Below are 16,702 nucleotides of genomic sequence, written 5' to 3'. Positions count from 1 at the left end.
TAACTCATTTAATTTATATCTAAAAAAATCCTTGTGATCGTGTTTATGTGAAAAATTTGTGAATTCGATAATTATATATGTATAATAATTTATAAATAGATTTTCAAGAGATAAGATTTTAGCATCTATCGTTATCGTACGGCAACTTGTCTTTTGGACATTAAGTATAGAAACTTGAGAGAGAGAGAGATCACCAGAAGTTAAAAGTCTTCATAGCTTTTAGAGAACATAAAGAACGAAAGAGATTGTCACATGGGCTGATTGACTTGGATGTCCTAAATAAAATCAGCCGCACACCTTTATTTCATTCTTTCCTTCAATATATTTAATCAAACACTAAACATAAACAATGATACAATAAAACAATAGTCCAGAAAACTAAAAGACATAATAGATAAGTTCATAAAAAATAGCAATAAAATAATTAAGGCACAAGACTACATTCTCTCCAAAAACCTTAATTAGTGCGCGAACGAAAATCAAAAGCATAGCGGTGAAACACAATACCAACGATATTAGAACTTATTAGTAACTAAAGACAATGAAGCTAACTGTTTTATTACAAAAGCTATTGCAGCAGAAGAAAGAGGAGAGATAGTTATTTGTTACCAATAGATACTGGCATAGAACCTTAGGTTGTAAGAATTGGAGGCAGGTAATCAGATTTAGTCCCGAGGATACGAGCTTTGTGTCGGGGAAGCATTCACATCCAGGTAGCTCAGTGATGTCTCCTTGACTAGCAATACCAATCGGGTAGCGAAGTAGATGACCAGGGAGATCATGTTCGAGTGACTCACTTGCGTAAAGATCCCAATACTTATCAGCAATACGGTTAACTTTCTGGACACATTCTTGGCTCGATGGATCGAGAAAAGTTTCATCCAGCATTCCTAAATGTTCATACCATAATGACATTCGGAATCCATGGATATGACCTCGAGCTGGTTGTCTTATTGAGAGATGGTATGGTTGATAGCCTCCCATTGCTATCTCTGAGTCTCTTGCACCATCCATTGATCTCTGGTTGATATTCGCGGATCCAATGATAATGTACTCATCATCCACTGCAAAATGAGAAGTTAAAGCATCTTGTTTGTGTTTCAAAAAAAAAGCATCTTGTTTATATCGGGAAAATTAGAGATATAGCACTAAGATATTATTATTCCAAATATACAAATAACATATATTTGGGTTCGGTTTTAATGATTAGGATTTAGGATTTGGAGTAATTTAATCATTTTAGCTTTTAGTTAATAGTAAGTTGAGTTTTCCTTATGCCATTTTTGTCATAATTTTTTGTTTGTTATCTAAGGGATTTACCAAAAAAAATGATAAGTTCTTGTAAGAGTTAAAAACACTAACCGATCATCATTTTAGTGTGAACATAGATCATGAAGCGACGTGCTTCTTGTGCTCGCATATAGTCTGAGTCCGGTTCAGGTTTCTCTGAAGGCACATACTCTCCATCTTTCTTGGTCTCTCGGTTACCGAGACAGAAGAATGTTAGATAATCTCTTGGATCCTCTCCCTCAAGTCCCTTATCTCTGAGTGCCTTGATCACATCTTTGTACATCATCTCCATTGTCCTTCTCTGCCAATCTAGTATAGCTTGGACTGAACCACTCTCAGGTAGCCCTTCAGGCCACATTGGAACAACAGCATAAACCTTAAACTTCTCTCCAGCTTTGATCTTGCTAACAATCTTCAGAGATAGCTCCTTTGGAATCAAATGAAGAGCATTGATCTCCTCAGGTTTGATTCCATCTGCACTCCAAGCAAAGGAGCTTCCAAGGAAGTACTGGTTTTCGATATAGATGAAGTCTTTAGCTCGTCGAATCGCGTGAATGTATGCATCTTGAATACTCCTATCAATTATATTATCTTTACCGCTCACAAGACCTGCTTCCGCTGCAGCTTCAGGGGACTCAGGAAACGCAGCTGCTGCACCACCATCTATTGATCTAAACAGCTGAACGTTCCACGAGTCATGATCTTCCGAGAAGAGAACAGGAGAAGGAGGGACGATGATGTCATCAAGGTCTCTTATCTTAACAAGAATGTCTTTACCACCTTGTCTACTCCACCTCTGCTCAAAGTTATACAAGACATCCCAAGCAATAGGTCCTTCAAGACGGCAGTGAATATCATGCCACGGCTCTCTAGGACCGCCTTTGGTTATCGCCGCGCCAGTGAAGTTCGGCTGATGGAAATCATCGTGATGCGCAGTATCCAACGTCCTGAACAAGGAGTGAAACGGCGTGTCGTACCTTCCATCGCAAAGATCAAGACCACCAACGAAACTCACAATCCTTCTTGATTTTGTTCTTGCTGTTCCAGGCATTTCGCTGTCCACCACAACAATCTTTTGGTGATGAGTGAACATAGTTGAGACTTGCAAGTTTTGAACAATGCTTCCACCATCATCAGGATTACGAGGGCACAGAACACAGTTCACATCGGTTCCTCTGAAGAAGTTTGCAGTTTCTTCATCATGAGTAGCCATAAGTCCATCTTGTTTCAGCAGATCAACAGATGTTCTATCGTCCCACACAAGCAAGATCACTTTAACACCTTCACTTGCCTTCTTCTTGAGTATCTCACCAATAGTCACATCTCCTCCTTCTTTAGGCCTCCTCGAGTCTCTCACCAGAGAGATCTCAGTGTAAACAGACCAGCCAGTGATGTAAATCAAATGCTTTGCATTAGTAATAGCATCAAAGATATCCTCCCAACATCGGCCTGCCTCGTAGTGTTTCCCTCCAGCTAGAGGAATCTTGGGGACGAAGTTTCCAGGAATGTGAGCATCTTGGTACAAAGAAACTTTGCATCCCTTTCTCTGAGAGAAGAAAGTGTAAGGAACTCCAGGAAACTTTGCACTTTTGATACCACGGTTCCAGTTTTTATCTTTTTCAACACCAAAGTACTGAAGCTTCACATGGATCTTTGATCCTCCTTCAATGGGTTTCTTCTCAGTGTCTAGAATCTCAACCCATCTATCAACTTCCTCTCCATGTAGAATATCCTCAACGGGGACATAACCTCTTCCTATCAACGTTGCACCGATGGGATTATCGTCCTTGACAGTGAAGATAACATGTTTAGCCATGTGACCACAGTAGATATGAAATGACTCATGCCATTTTGGGCTTTTTGGTTCGTTTGTTATCTTTCTTGTTCTTCCAACTCTAGCTTTCTCTAGATCGATTGTAGCGTATAGCTGAGTTTCTCCTTTGCCAACACCAATCTTTTCTTCTACATTTGCTAGCATCTGAAAATATTTAAAACAGAAATTAAAGGAAAATTTCGTGAATCTAGAACTCACAAATTGCATGGAGTGTTTGTAGACATCTTAAATTTGGACTTATCATGATCTTCCAACTTAAAACTAGTTTGAGATAAATGGATTAGTTATTCCTCTAACTACCGATTTAAGATTTCTTTCATTCATTAACATTCATATAGATTCTACACCATTGATTAAGTTATCCAACTCGTTTTAGGTTCTTTTATTGTGAAAAAAGTCTTATATTCAATGTAGTACAGTTTTGATTGAATAAAGTTTTAAATAAAAAAAAAAAAAAAAGTCTTATAAATTGAGACAATACCTTTCCTAAGAAACCTGATCTGCCTCCTTGAGTAGCATGGAGAGCATCGATTTCATAGATTGTAGCGTGTAACCTTCCATGTAACAAAAATTCTTCCATTTTTTCGCCTATAAACATCAATAAAATTATAACACATAAGTAAGAGATAGTATTTGTTTCCTCATACATTGTTAATTAAAGCAAATCTTGGATATTAGATAAAATGCTTCAAGATCAGAGATCAATTCATCAATTGTCTTAAACTACACCGACCAATACTAAAACTGAAGAAATGATCTCGATCAAAATAAAACTGGATCAACAGAGACATTCAAGAAGGTAAAACAAATCTGGATGTCACACAAAGATCTATAAGGAATCAAGAAGGGGTGGTACCTTTCAACTTTTCAGAGATTGAGAGAGAGATGAGAGAAGCTGGTTTATTAAGATTTCAAGATTTTGATCCGAGAAGAAAGCTCTTTGAATGAGAGCTACTTTGTATGTGTGTGAAGCTGCTGAATATTTTGTGTGATATTAATAGAAGATGAAGCAAAGACAAAATGACTTTTACAAATAAATTTATTAATTACTATATGTAAAGGTCTGTTACGACGATTCATCTCCAAAAACTACGCGCAGTGAGTTTAAAGACATGGTCCAAATCACAGGGATTACCGAGAAAGATGACACTAAAAGTGTTTTTAAAATCGGTTAGAAAATAGGCCAGAAATTAGGTTTTCTTTTGTTATATGATTTTTAAAAAATATTATTTCAGTTTACATAACATAAATTAAATTTCCATGTCAATTTATATATTAATTTCTGCGGGTACTTAAAAAAAATTTAGTTGACTCGGTTTGGTTAATTATTCTTCTCCAAGCTGGTTGTTATTGGAATCCTTTTGGTTAAGACCAAACCATTTTACCGAACATAACTGCCTAGTGTAATTAAAAAGTCAAAACCCTTACTTGGGCCACAAGTTTTTCCGAATCTCTCTCGCAGCTTCACATTCTCCCGGATTTTCCTGAACTCCATTCTCATCCTCAAACCTCAACCACAAGGCCAACGAGAAAACGCGCGTCATACTCTTTTCCAGAATGGGGAAGAGACCGCCGAACCCATCAGACATCGAAAACGGATTACCACCATTACCACCACCAGCTCGACCTCCGTTTCGCCCTCCCATTCCCGTGCCATGGTATGCATGGCTCGTGCCTCTCATCTTCGCAGCAAACTTCGTCACATTCACCATTACAATGTATGTGAACGATTGTCCCGCGAGATCAGATGAGTGTCTCTTGTTTGATGTCCTTGGAAGGCTTTCGTTTCAACCTATCAAGGAGAATATGCTTCTCGGTCCTTCTATTCCCACGTAAGGACAAGAATTGTTACAACTTGGTTATATCCTTATATACATGCATGATGGATGGCATCATTTGTTGTTGAACTAGGCTGAAAAGGCTTGGAGCTCTTGAGAGGAGACTTGTGGAGGAAGGTGAGAGATGGCGCCTCATCTCTTGCATATGGCTTCACGGTGGACTCCTTCACCTTCTGGCTAACATGATCAGCCTCCTCTGTATCGGAATGCGTCTTGAACAAGAATTCGGATTCTGTAAGAATCTCTAAAACCCCTATATCTATGTTTTTAGGTTGTCACGAACTTGAACTTGCTATTATCTACAGTGAGAATCGGAGCGTTGTATGTTCTTTCCGGTCTTGGTGGAAGCCTTATGTCTTGCTTGACAGATTCAAGAGGAGAAAGGGTATCAGTAGGAGCATCTGGCGCCTTGTTCGGGTTACTAGGTGCAATGCTCTCAGAGCTGATCACAAACTGGACAATCTATGAAAATAAGGTGAAAGTTTATCATCTTCAACCTTATTGGTTAAAGCCAGTCATGAACATAATCAAGTGAAACATTACCATTTGGTCCACAAAGTTTTTTACTTATATATAAACACCGATCCCCAAATTGTTATAATTTCTTTTTACTAAAGTCCTTACTAAATTGTTTAAAATCCCTCCCCTCCTCCAATATCTCATGACCGGCTCGGTTTATGGTACATTATTGAAGGCTGATCTTAATGACTTTTGCAGTGTACCGCACTTATGACATTGATCTTGATCATTGCACTGAACCTAAGTGTTGGATTCTTACCACGTGTGGACAACTCTGCTCATTGTGGAGGATTTCTTGCTGGTTTCTTGCTTGGGTTTGTCCTTCTTCTTCGTCCGCAGTACGGATACGTGAGCCCCAAATATATTCCTCCTGGTTATGACATGAAACATAAGAAATCAAAATACAAGTGTTATCAGCACGTTTTCAGGTTTACATCTCTAGCCATCCTTCTTGCGGGGTAAGTTCACAAAAAAAGACTCAATGACTATTGTCCAAAAAATATGTAAATGATTGACCTTTGTGTTTGAAATCTCTGCAGATTCATTGCGGGATATGCTAAGCTTCTCAGAGAACATACCGTAGGGAGCGAGCCATTCAGGGACGTCAATTAGCATCTTGTAGCCAACCACTGACACATTCTCTGTAAAAGATCATTTCACAAGATCCCAAGATTTTTCCATATTTGATACAAATATCATCATCAGAAAGGTTTATACATTTGACGATTCAGAAGTACTACATATATGTATCATGCATGTTCAAAGGCTGTTGTAACTATACAATCTGTATAAGAAAAAATATATTAACTGTAGGAAACATTTTTCATATACTCTGTTGTAGCAAACCAAGATCACAATCAATGATGTATTCTTAGATCTCACATGAATCAGGCCGACCAAACATAGCCATACCAGTTGTTTGTAACGTATTCATACAGAAAATACCCTTTACACATCTGCGAAATTGTTTATAATAGCATCTCCTACACATTCAATTTTTATTTCATAATAGAGTTTAGATTAAAAAATTTCCAATCTACTTCAAATTTAACTCCATTTTAAAACATGTTGAACCGGTCCAGAGGCGGTTACACTTACTGCCCCCGTAAGGCAGCCGGCCGGAGCTGTTTGTGTGTATATTGAGCAGAATATATGTATACATATCCAGATGAATTACTTTTTAAAATATTACCAAGTACGCATCTTTCTTGTAACATTACAATTTCTAGCTCCAGAGTGCATGAAACACATTGAACAAGAGGATAGATAAATAACACATCAAGACAAACCGAAGATAAGGAATATCAAAAAGAAAAGAAAACATGTAGAAAGATCATGGCTCTATTACAGTCCTTATGATGAGACAATCCAAACACTTACGTAAGCTTCGCGTCCTCTATATGGTCGAGAAAAGTATAAACCTTTTTCCCTCGAATTCCTTGGATTTCAACTCTTCTGCTAGTTTTCTTCTGGAGATTGTAGTAAAAAATATAAAAAGGGTCGGATACATATTTGGGAAATAACACAATTTCATTTGTACCAGACACTCTAACACAGTATAACGTGTCCTCTCTAACTTCATTACTCAAGATGGGAAACTTGTAAGTATGCTTCGACCATTCTTGTTTTTCGGGGTCTTGTAGAACCCACATGTCAAAACTTATACTGCTCCAAAAGCTATAAGACCTTTCCATCATAAGTGAAGCCAATTTACCTTTATAGTTTATCAGAGTTGTTGTAGTATCCACTGCTCCAATGGAACTTTCTCTAACTCTAACAAAGTTGTACTTCTCAGATCTAACGTCAAAGCATACAATCATAGAAACTTTGGAAAATAATGATCAGCAGCTTTGTAGTACAAAACACCACTGATGCATACACCACCAGAACTAGGAGAATGAGGTGTACCACATTCAATCGTTCTGCATGACATTTTATCAGTTTCTAATGTCAGAACTTGATGCTCGTCAGAGATTGCATGGTATACTTCACATTCCCATGTTATTCTCAATACCTTGACTTGTTTCTCAACCGGATCATACCCCAAATAAGTTTTTATCCAACTAAATCTCTTTTTTCTCTCGTTGGTAATCTAGAGAGTATCTCGACAATGACATCATCTGGGACAGGGTCTGAGTTTGACGATCCTGTAGTGATGGTTTGACGATCGTTCTGCTGCAGTGATTCCATGGGAGGGGGTGGGGGGGGGGGGGGGGGGGGGGGGGGAGGACTCGCGTTAGACCTAGGTTGTTTTCCAACTATATATATATTAGAATATTGGCTGTAATTAATTATTCATGATATGAACAAACGTAAATATCTTATAAAAAGCTGCATGATGAAATTAACCAGCAGGGCCGGCTGGTTGCAACTAGGGGCCCTTGGGCTGCAAAATTATTTTTTAAAGCTATATTTTCTTAAAAATATATATTTTGAAGAAAATATTTTTAAATTATTATTAAATAACTGTTTGTATTTGCTTTTATTTATTTTTACAAAAATTTTGCATTATCATAATTTTATATTATGGTCATCTAAATTTAAACATAGTATTATATAACGTTTACATGTTAACAAAAAAAATCAAACAAAAAAATTTGAAATTGGAGTGGTCCTAGAGCGGTCGCACTAACCGCCTCATATGTGAAGCCAGCACTGTTAACCAGCCCATGATTGGTTGGACTGATTATATTAGATATACTAGGTGATTTTCCCGTGCTCATGCACGGACATAAATATTTATAAAATAAATATAATATGATAATTAATTGATATTTATTTTAATTTCAAATTAATTTATAATTTTTATGTATAATTTATATTAATTATATCATATTACTTTAATTAAATATTTATCTAATTGATTTTGTTGTTTTTATAGTCAATTTAGTTGTCATTTGGACATATTATTTGAATTCAACTATAATAATTATTTTTGTAAATATATTAATTTTTGATTAATTTTCTTATTTACATTTTAGGTTGGTTGTTGTCTTAAATACATAAGTATATTTTATTAAGATTATGTATAATTTAAGATATATTGTGATTAGAATAAAATAAAAAATAAACTAAAATGTCTGATTTCAAATAACATAAATTAATATAATGATAATATTCTAAAGTCTCATGCATATATATAAATTTTACAAAAGATCTAAATTGTAACAGTGAGTTAGTATTTTATTTATCATTTGTTAATAGGTTTTAAGTCATCATATAATTTAAATTTATAAAATAAATAAACTATTATTATATAAACAAAATAAATAAATTATTATTATATAAACAAAATAAATAAATTATACATTCTTATTGTAGTTACATCTATGATTTTATATATAAGTTGGGTTAGTTGCTAATAAATTATACATTCTTATTTTAGTTACATCTATGATTTTAGATATAAGTTGGATTAGTTGCTAATATGTTCATTTGTTAATATGTTTATTACTAAAATTTATTTTTAGTTTTTTCAATATCTCTTAAAATATGCAGTAAAAATGTGATTGTATTTTATAAATTATATTATATAAGTAAAATAAAATTTATTTATTTTCCCGTAATTGTAAGATATTATAGTAAACTAAATATATGAAAAAACATAAATAAACATTTCAATAATAATAATAAAAATTTATTTTTTTGTCAATTAAACCTATATACGTTTATGTTACTTAACTATTTTGTGTAATCATCTAAGAAAATATATAGATATATATAAAAAATTCAATTACTTTGAAAGTATATATTTGTATTGTGTAAAATTATGTTTTAAAAGAAAAATATTTCTTTTTCTAATACCAAGATCATTTGTGTGAACTTTTTTTTTAATGAAATCGCATTATCTACAAATACATATTTCATCTAAGAAGATGTAGATTAAAAAAGTATTTTATTACTTCAAAAGTATATTTTTGTTACTTAAAGATATTTTTTAAATGGAATATTACTATTTTGTGAACTTTCCTTTTTTTATGAAATCATATTATATATACATATATTTTTATTTTTAAATTATTTTAAAAAATTTATAAATGTTTCCTTTTTATTTATATTGTTTTTGGAAAATTTTAAAAAGTAAAGAATTAAATGGACTTTTTTATTTTATTAGGGGTATCATAGTAATCAACAACCGTAAGAGTTAACGTGAGCGCGACACCTAGAAAAGTGACTTCTCAAATAATATTATAGAGATTTTTTGTGATAAAGAAAAAAAAATTATTCTATTTTTGGTTTCCAAAATTGATAAATATATGATCACATGACAATATAAATTAGTTTGTGCCATATGCTAATTAATATATATATATATAATTATTTAAAAGTAAATATATATAATTATTAAATAGGAACTTTCCTTTTAGAATATCTTAAACTAAAAATCAAGAATTTTTTCTCAATATAAATATGGGAAATTTGAGTTGACCAAAAAAAGTTAACCAACAAAATATTTGGGAAATTTGGTTGTATAATAAAAAAAACTTTAATTCACCAAATGATCATATCAAGCTATATGCCATGATATATTCTTTGTATTGTATAATAATTGACATATTACTCTTCTCTCTCACACTCACGATGGACAAGTTTTTTTTACAAATTTGTTTTCCCGGTCCTTTCAACTTTTAATTGTTTTCATTCAAAAAGTGATAAAACTTTATATTAACATATTTAAGACATATATTTTATACACATAATATGATTTGAAACTTTCAAAACAAACATATATTTAGATTTTATACAATATTACAGAAACTCGATTTTAAATCTATAACACATACATATGCTGTAGTTATATTTTATTTTCAAACGAGATACAACTTTGTTGTGTTCTATTTTATTTAGAAACTAGAATAGAAATGTAATACACAATCTCTCTCTCTCTCTCTCTCTCTCTCTCTCTCTCTCTCTCTCTATATATATATATATATTCATATTTACACGAAAATAGGATAGTATGCAGATGTAAGTATAACTAGAGCTTGACCCGCGCAGATATTCATTTTTGGTTTGCAAAAAAAAATATTTATCTTATATAAATGGTAATATATGTTTTTAAAATTTATATATATATATATATTAAATAATTATTTAATATATTTTTAAACACAATCATTTTAGAATTTATAATGAATAATTTTATTTTATTTTTTGATCCGTCAACTGTTACAACCCTATTTTTAAAATATAACTCGTGTGTTTGTGCAAATATATTTTTTATGAATCAAAATTTTAATGTAAAATAAAATGGTTATCTATTTTTATATTTGATTTATACGATTAAATAATTCAATATATTATTTAAAATTTTGTGGTTTATATTATGTATTTTTATAACACCTTTATGTTTTTTAGACGTAGTTAATATACCAAAATAAAAAATAACCACCCCGTAATAATAAAATCTTGTTACATTTTTGATATTGACTAAGTATAATTTATTGTTTACCCAGATTATAGGAAACATTTTTTAATAAATAAACATAATTTGTTATACTTTATTTTAGGAAAATGCATTAATTAAACTATAAAAGACAAGAATACTAAAAGGTAGGTAAATTTATTACTTCAGTGACATTAAAATGTAACTAACTTTGAAAACTAAGGGGTAATTTATATTGGTACTTCTCTTTTAATAATATATGTTTATCTTGTATAAATGGTAATATATGTTTTTAAAATTTATATATATATATATATATATATATATATATTAAATAATTATTTAATATATTTCTAAATACAATCATTTTATTTTATTTTTTGATCCGTCAACTGTTACAACCCTATTTTTAAAATATAACTCGTGTGTTCGTGCAAATATATTTTTTATGAATCAAAATTTTAATGTAAAATAAAATGGTTATCTATTTTTATATTTAATTTATACGATTAAATAATTCAATATATTATTTAAAATTTTGTGGTTTATATTATGTATTTTTATAACACTTTTATGTTTTTTAGACATAGTTAATATACCAAAATAAAAAATAACCACCCCGTAATAATAAAATTTTATTACATTTTTGACATTGACTAAGTATAATTTATTGTTTGCCCAGATTATAAGAAATATTTTTTAATAAATAAACATAATTTGTTATACTTTATTATTTTAAGAAAATGCATTAATTAAACTATAAAAGACAAAAATACTAAAAGGAGGTATATTTATTACTTCGGTGGCATTAAAATGTAAATAACTTTGAAAACTAAGGGGCAATTTATATTGGTACTTCTCTTTTAATAATAGAGATATATCCACACGTTTTAAGGAGAAAAATATCTAAATGTATGTCAAATATATGGGATCGCAATGAAGAAGTTGGAGGAGATGTAGAGGGTAAACAACAACAAATATAAAAAGAAGAATGGTGATATCGGCAGACACACACACACACACACCAGATACATACATTCAGACATTGAGTTTTCTCAATAAAACACACCGACCTTGTCTTATTCGTTTCTCTTAAGATTAGTTTTAATTTTGTTCATACTTGTGATCTTGCGACCCGATATTCAATAATACAGTTAATTACTGTCATAGCATTTCTGATTACATAGTTATTGTTCTAAAGAGTTTTGTGTCCTAAATTCTTTCTTCCTTAATATATTATAAACAAACACTCTAAATACTTAGTGTGAATTTTAAGAATCACAATAACTAAGCCTTTTAATTCAACTTATATTGATCTTTAAATTTAAGATTTTTCTAGAAACAACAAAATTCAATCCTCGAACATCTTTTGTCCAGCGCCTCCTCACCGTGTAGGATGCATCCAGAGGCGTAGCCAGGTTAGTAACTATGGGGTCCCATGCACCCATAATATTATTAATATTCAGAATTTTATTAACAAAATCATCGGTTAAGATGGTAAAAAATCATTGTGTGCACCCATAATATCTTAAGTTCGAGTCTCAGTTTTTGTCATTTTCAATTTTATATCAATAATGCACCAACTGGAAAAAACTCTAGATTCGCCCCTGGATGCATCATCATTGCTCCTTTCAGTCCCCCAAATCCTCATGGTCCCAATCTACCTCACCGACAAAGACTACCTAACTCACCAGTTCAAAATCCTCGATAGCCAAATTTTTATGCTAAGTCTGGTTTTCACCATTCTTGAAATTCAAATAAATGCAAGAAGAATTCAAATTAAGAATGGAGATGATTTCATTTCAGCATCATCAATCACTTGATGTTGGTATCCCCTAAACATTATTTGTGAAATGATTTGCACATGTATCATCACCACATTCAATTTTTAACAAAAAATGATGATATGACTTTTGAAAATTATGACATGTACAATTTTCCTTATAAAAATTTATGTTTTTCGTAATTTTTTTAATATGATAACCATTAATTCATATATCCGTTAATGTAATTTTTTCTATAAATTTTTATTTTACCAAAACTATTTACAAATAATATTAATTAATAACTCATATATCACCATTATATTAAAATATACATATATATAAATTAATAAAAATAAACTAAATATAATTACAAATATATTTTTACATCAATTTATATACCATATCTTGTATATATGTATATATACTCAAAATTAGTTGTAAGTGTGTATTAACAAATACAAAACTAAATAAACACTAATCAAATAATTGTTTTGATATTCAAATGATTAGAATTTTATTTAAATTTATCGGTTCATTATATTAATTAAAAAAAAATTTCAATAGCTTAACATTATTTAACGAAATAATAATCTAAAGTTTATATATATATATATATATATATATATATATATATATATATATATATATATATATTTGAATATAGACATATTTAAAACTACATGTTAAGAGACATATTTAAAACAAATACCATTAAATACAATATAATATAAATTAAAATTTTATTTTTATGAAATGTAATCTATTTTCTTATAAAATGTAATATTAACTCTATTGTAATTTAGTTAAAATTAAAGTAAAATACTTAACCAAATCAAAAGAAAAAACTACAAAAGAATACATTTATGGTTTTATTTTTACATACCGACGAAGTTAAATTATAGAAAATAATTTCCAAATCTAATCTAATTTATTAGAAAATAAAATAATATTATATTAAAAATTTATTTATGTGCATGGCTCATGAATACTATATTATTAAAATTTATATAGTTAAATATCGACAGATTTAAAGTAGGTGATAAGAGAACTATTTGAATAGATAATCATTACATAGAGTATAATATAATCTAAATTAAAAAAATATTTTTATAAAATGTAATTTTAACCCTACTAAAATTTAAATAATATTAAATTAAAATTTTTAAACCAAATCAAAAAGAATAAAACTACAAAATACAGTTATGGTTTTATTTTTTCCAAACCGGTAATTTAAAATAGTAAAAAATTAATTTTCAAAGGTAAACTAAAATTTTATTTTCAAGTAAAAAAATATTATATTTAAAATTATTATTTATGTGCATGGCGGATGAAAACTCCTAATTAATTCAACAACAAAGAAACACAAAATATGTCTTCACGAATAGAAAGATGGTGTTTTACTAATGGATCTTGGAAGGATCATTAATTATATACTCTGGAAATGATTGGTATAGTACATTAGAGGATTTTGATGGATTAATATGGGCCAAGAATACAAGGAACAACTTTTCCCTTCTACACGTAGAATTGGAAGCTTTCATATGTACGATGGATCATATAATCTGCGACAACTCTATGTAACGTTTACGACAGATTATTCTCGGTTGGTGAAGATGGTCTCGGAACCTGATGAAGGACATGATTTTGTATTCTACCTCGAAAAAATACGACGAATCAAGGACAATAAGATTACACATTTTCCCAGCGCTCAGAACACAACGACGGATTGTCTTGGACATGGTGCTTGCACTCAATTGTTCCAATTTATCTTTATAAACGCAGAGTCCTCTTATTAGTTAATCCCCTATATAATAATCCTAGAGCATTACAACATGTTTTCGTAGGTACGTGTCATTACTAGGATGACTCTTAGAATCTTAGAATAATAAGTTGGTCCATATATATATATATATATATATATATATATATTTTTATTAAATTAACTATAAAATTGATTAGTAGTGTACAACGAATATTCTTATTTCTTTCCTTAAATAAAAGCTATGGAATTACCTAACATAATTAACATATATACAATAATTAATAATTATGAATAATATATATTTGATAACAATTTTTGTATACTCTATCTTTTTGTTTAATTTTATATTATTAAAAGAAATTAAAAATCACATTTAGATTTGTTCTTATATGTTATATTTTGATTTTTTTTAGAACGACTATAAATTACTAAGAATGGTAAATGTCACACTTTGAAAATTTGGATCAACGGTTTAACTTTTTTTGTTCAATCAAGATACAAATGATCGTAAATCGTATGAATATGAAGTCTCACTAATAGGTATTAATATTATATATATATATATATATATATATCGCTTAAATTAAATTATATACTATATAAAAATATAAAAATATGCTAATTTCAAAATTCACATTGAAAAACTATTGAGATCTTAATATTTATTTTTGAAATTTGTATTCAAAAATCTAACGTTGGAAGTTTTGTGATTAACAGTTTAAATTTTTGTTACAGTAAATATACAAATGTTAATAAAATTATATGAGTACAAAGTGTCAATAATAAATATTTATATTAAAATGTACTATATTTATTTATGTCAATGTCATTAAAGTTTAATTATATACCGTATAAAGTAAATAAAATAATTGTTTTGGTTTATTTACCAAAAACATGATTGTAAATAAACAAAAAGAATTGGTTTTGATTTATGTGCTTATTCTAATGTGTATACTTTTATTTATACAAATTATTTTTTAAATAGGTGGTTTCTAATAGGGTAATTCTCTCAAATAGCCATTTTTAAGTTTTTGTCACAAAAATAGACCTCAAAAACTAAAGTGCCCAAAATAACATTTTTTATTTTTTATTTTGAAAATTTTAAATGTTTTTTATTTTAAAAAAATTGAAATCCTATCCCCAAAACTCCACTCCTCAACTCTAAACCCTAAACTCTAAACCCTAAATCATAAACCTTAAATCCTAAATTCCACTCTTTAACTCTAAACCTTAATGTCTAGATTAATTAAACCTAGGGGTATAAGTGTATATTTATTTCTTTTGATAAAACATTAAAGTTTATTTTGGTCATTTTTATTTTAAGATCTATATTTGTGACAAAAACATTTTTAGGCCTATCCTAGAGAATTTCTCTTTCTGTTATTTGATCTTGACAATCTCAGAAATATACTTCTTCAAATCGAAGTAATTTTTTAATATTGGAAGTACTATATATATATACATATATATATATATATATATATATATCATTTCATTCAGATTAAATAATTTAGTTTTGATTTTTATTCCTAAAAAGATTTTAATGAAATATCATGACAAGATTCCAATCACTTTATTTTGAGTTTGTTTGAAGAATATGAGATTTGATCATTCGTCTAATATTTGTTTCTCTCTAATATCCTATCTAGCTAGTATAATTGTAAGAATGAGAGATTTGAATTATTTATTATAAGTTTTTTATTTATCATTTAATAAATCAAACAGTTCTTAGTTTATACATAGTTTATATATACTATAACGGTAAAGTATTATATATATTTTTATCGGTATACTCTTAAGTAATTAAACCTCAAAATCGTAGGTTAGTAAAATAAGTATTTTGTTTTATTGTTATAGAATTATATGATTTTAGACCGAACTGGTGAATACATAGATATTTATATTTCGAATCCGCACTTATATTATATAACAACTTGATATATTAGATTTGAACACTAACCTGTAAATAGAGTTTCTTGATGATTTTCTTCAAAATATTGATTCTTAGATATGTATCTGGAGTGGAGCTAATTTTTACAGATGTCCATCTTTTTAAATTGACACTTATGTAATTTACCGAATTCACAGAAGAAGTTAAGAAAAAAAACAAAACTCATATCAGTGAAACAAAAACGAGAATGAAAGCACAATTTTATAGAGATAGAAAATAAAATCACTTATAGAGAGTTAATACTAAATAAATCGAGAGCAGAAAACCTAATCCTCTTTCATCATTTTACGATCAATGTTGGTTATATGGTTTTGATGATTTGTGTCAGACGCAAAATTTAATTTTTTTTTGTGCAT

General features: G+C 29.6%; 1 protein-coding gene and 1 pseudogene across 1 annotated transcript; one reads left to right on the top strand and one right to left on the bottom strand.

Annotated features, from left to right (window-relative positions):
* Positions 1-631: 631 nt before the first annotated feature.
* LOC125597646 lies at positions 632-4,112 on the bottom strand (annotated as a pseudogene).
* Positions 4,113-4,681: 569 nt separating this feature from the next.
* On the top strand, positions 4,682-6,375 carry LOC125597645 (RHOMBOID-like protein 5). Its single transcript, XM_048772251.1, has 5 exons — positions 4,682-4,956; positions 5,036-5,196; positions 5,268-5,437; positions 5,680-5,939; positions 6,021-6,375. The coding sequence occupies exons 1-5, from the start codon at positions 4,682-4,684 to the stop codon at positions 6,091-6,093; spliced, it is 939 nt and encodes a 312-aa protein (XP_048628208.1). The 3' UTR covers positions 6,094-6,375.
* Positions 6,376-16,702: the final 10,327 nt, after the last annotated feature.

The sequence above is a fragment of the Brassica napus genome, unplaced genomic scaffold, assembly GCF_020379485.1.
Source record: "Brassica napus cultivar Da-Ae unplaced genomic scaffold, Da-Ae ScsIHWf_1508;HRSCAF=2105, whole genome shotgun sequence".
In the NCBI taxonomy this organism is placed as follows: domain Eukaryota; kingdom Viridiplantae; phylum Streptophyta; class Magnoliopsida; order Brassicales; family Brassicaceae; genus Brassica; species Brassica napus.
The sequence above is the reverse complement of the archived record's forward strand: the minus strand, read 5'-3'. Positions and strand labels throughout refer to the sequence as shown.

Coding starts and splice junctions, on each gene's coding strand:
- LOC125597645 (XM_048772251.1), top strand. CDS start 4,682: ATGGGGAAGAGACCGCCGAACCCATCAGACATCGAAAACGGATTACCA. Junction 4,957..5,035: donor CTCGGTCCTTCTATTCCCAC/GTAAGGACAAGA, acceptor TTGTTGAACTAG/GCTGAAAAGGCTTGGAGCTC. Junction 5,438..5,679: donor GGACAATCTATGAAAATAAG/GTGAAAGTTTAT, acceptor TGACTTTTGCAG/TGTACCGCACTTATGACATT.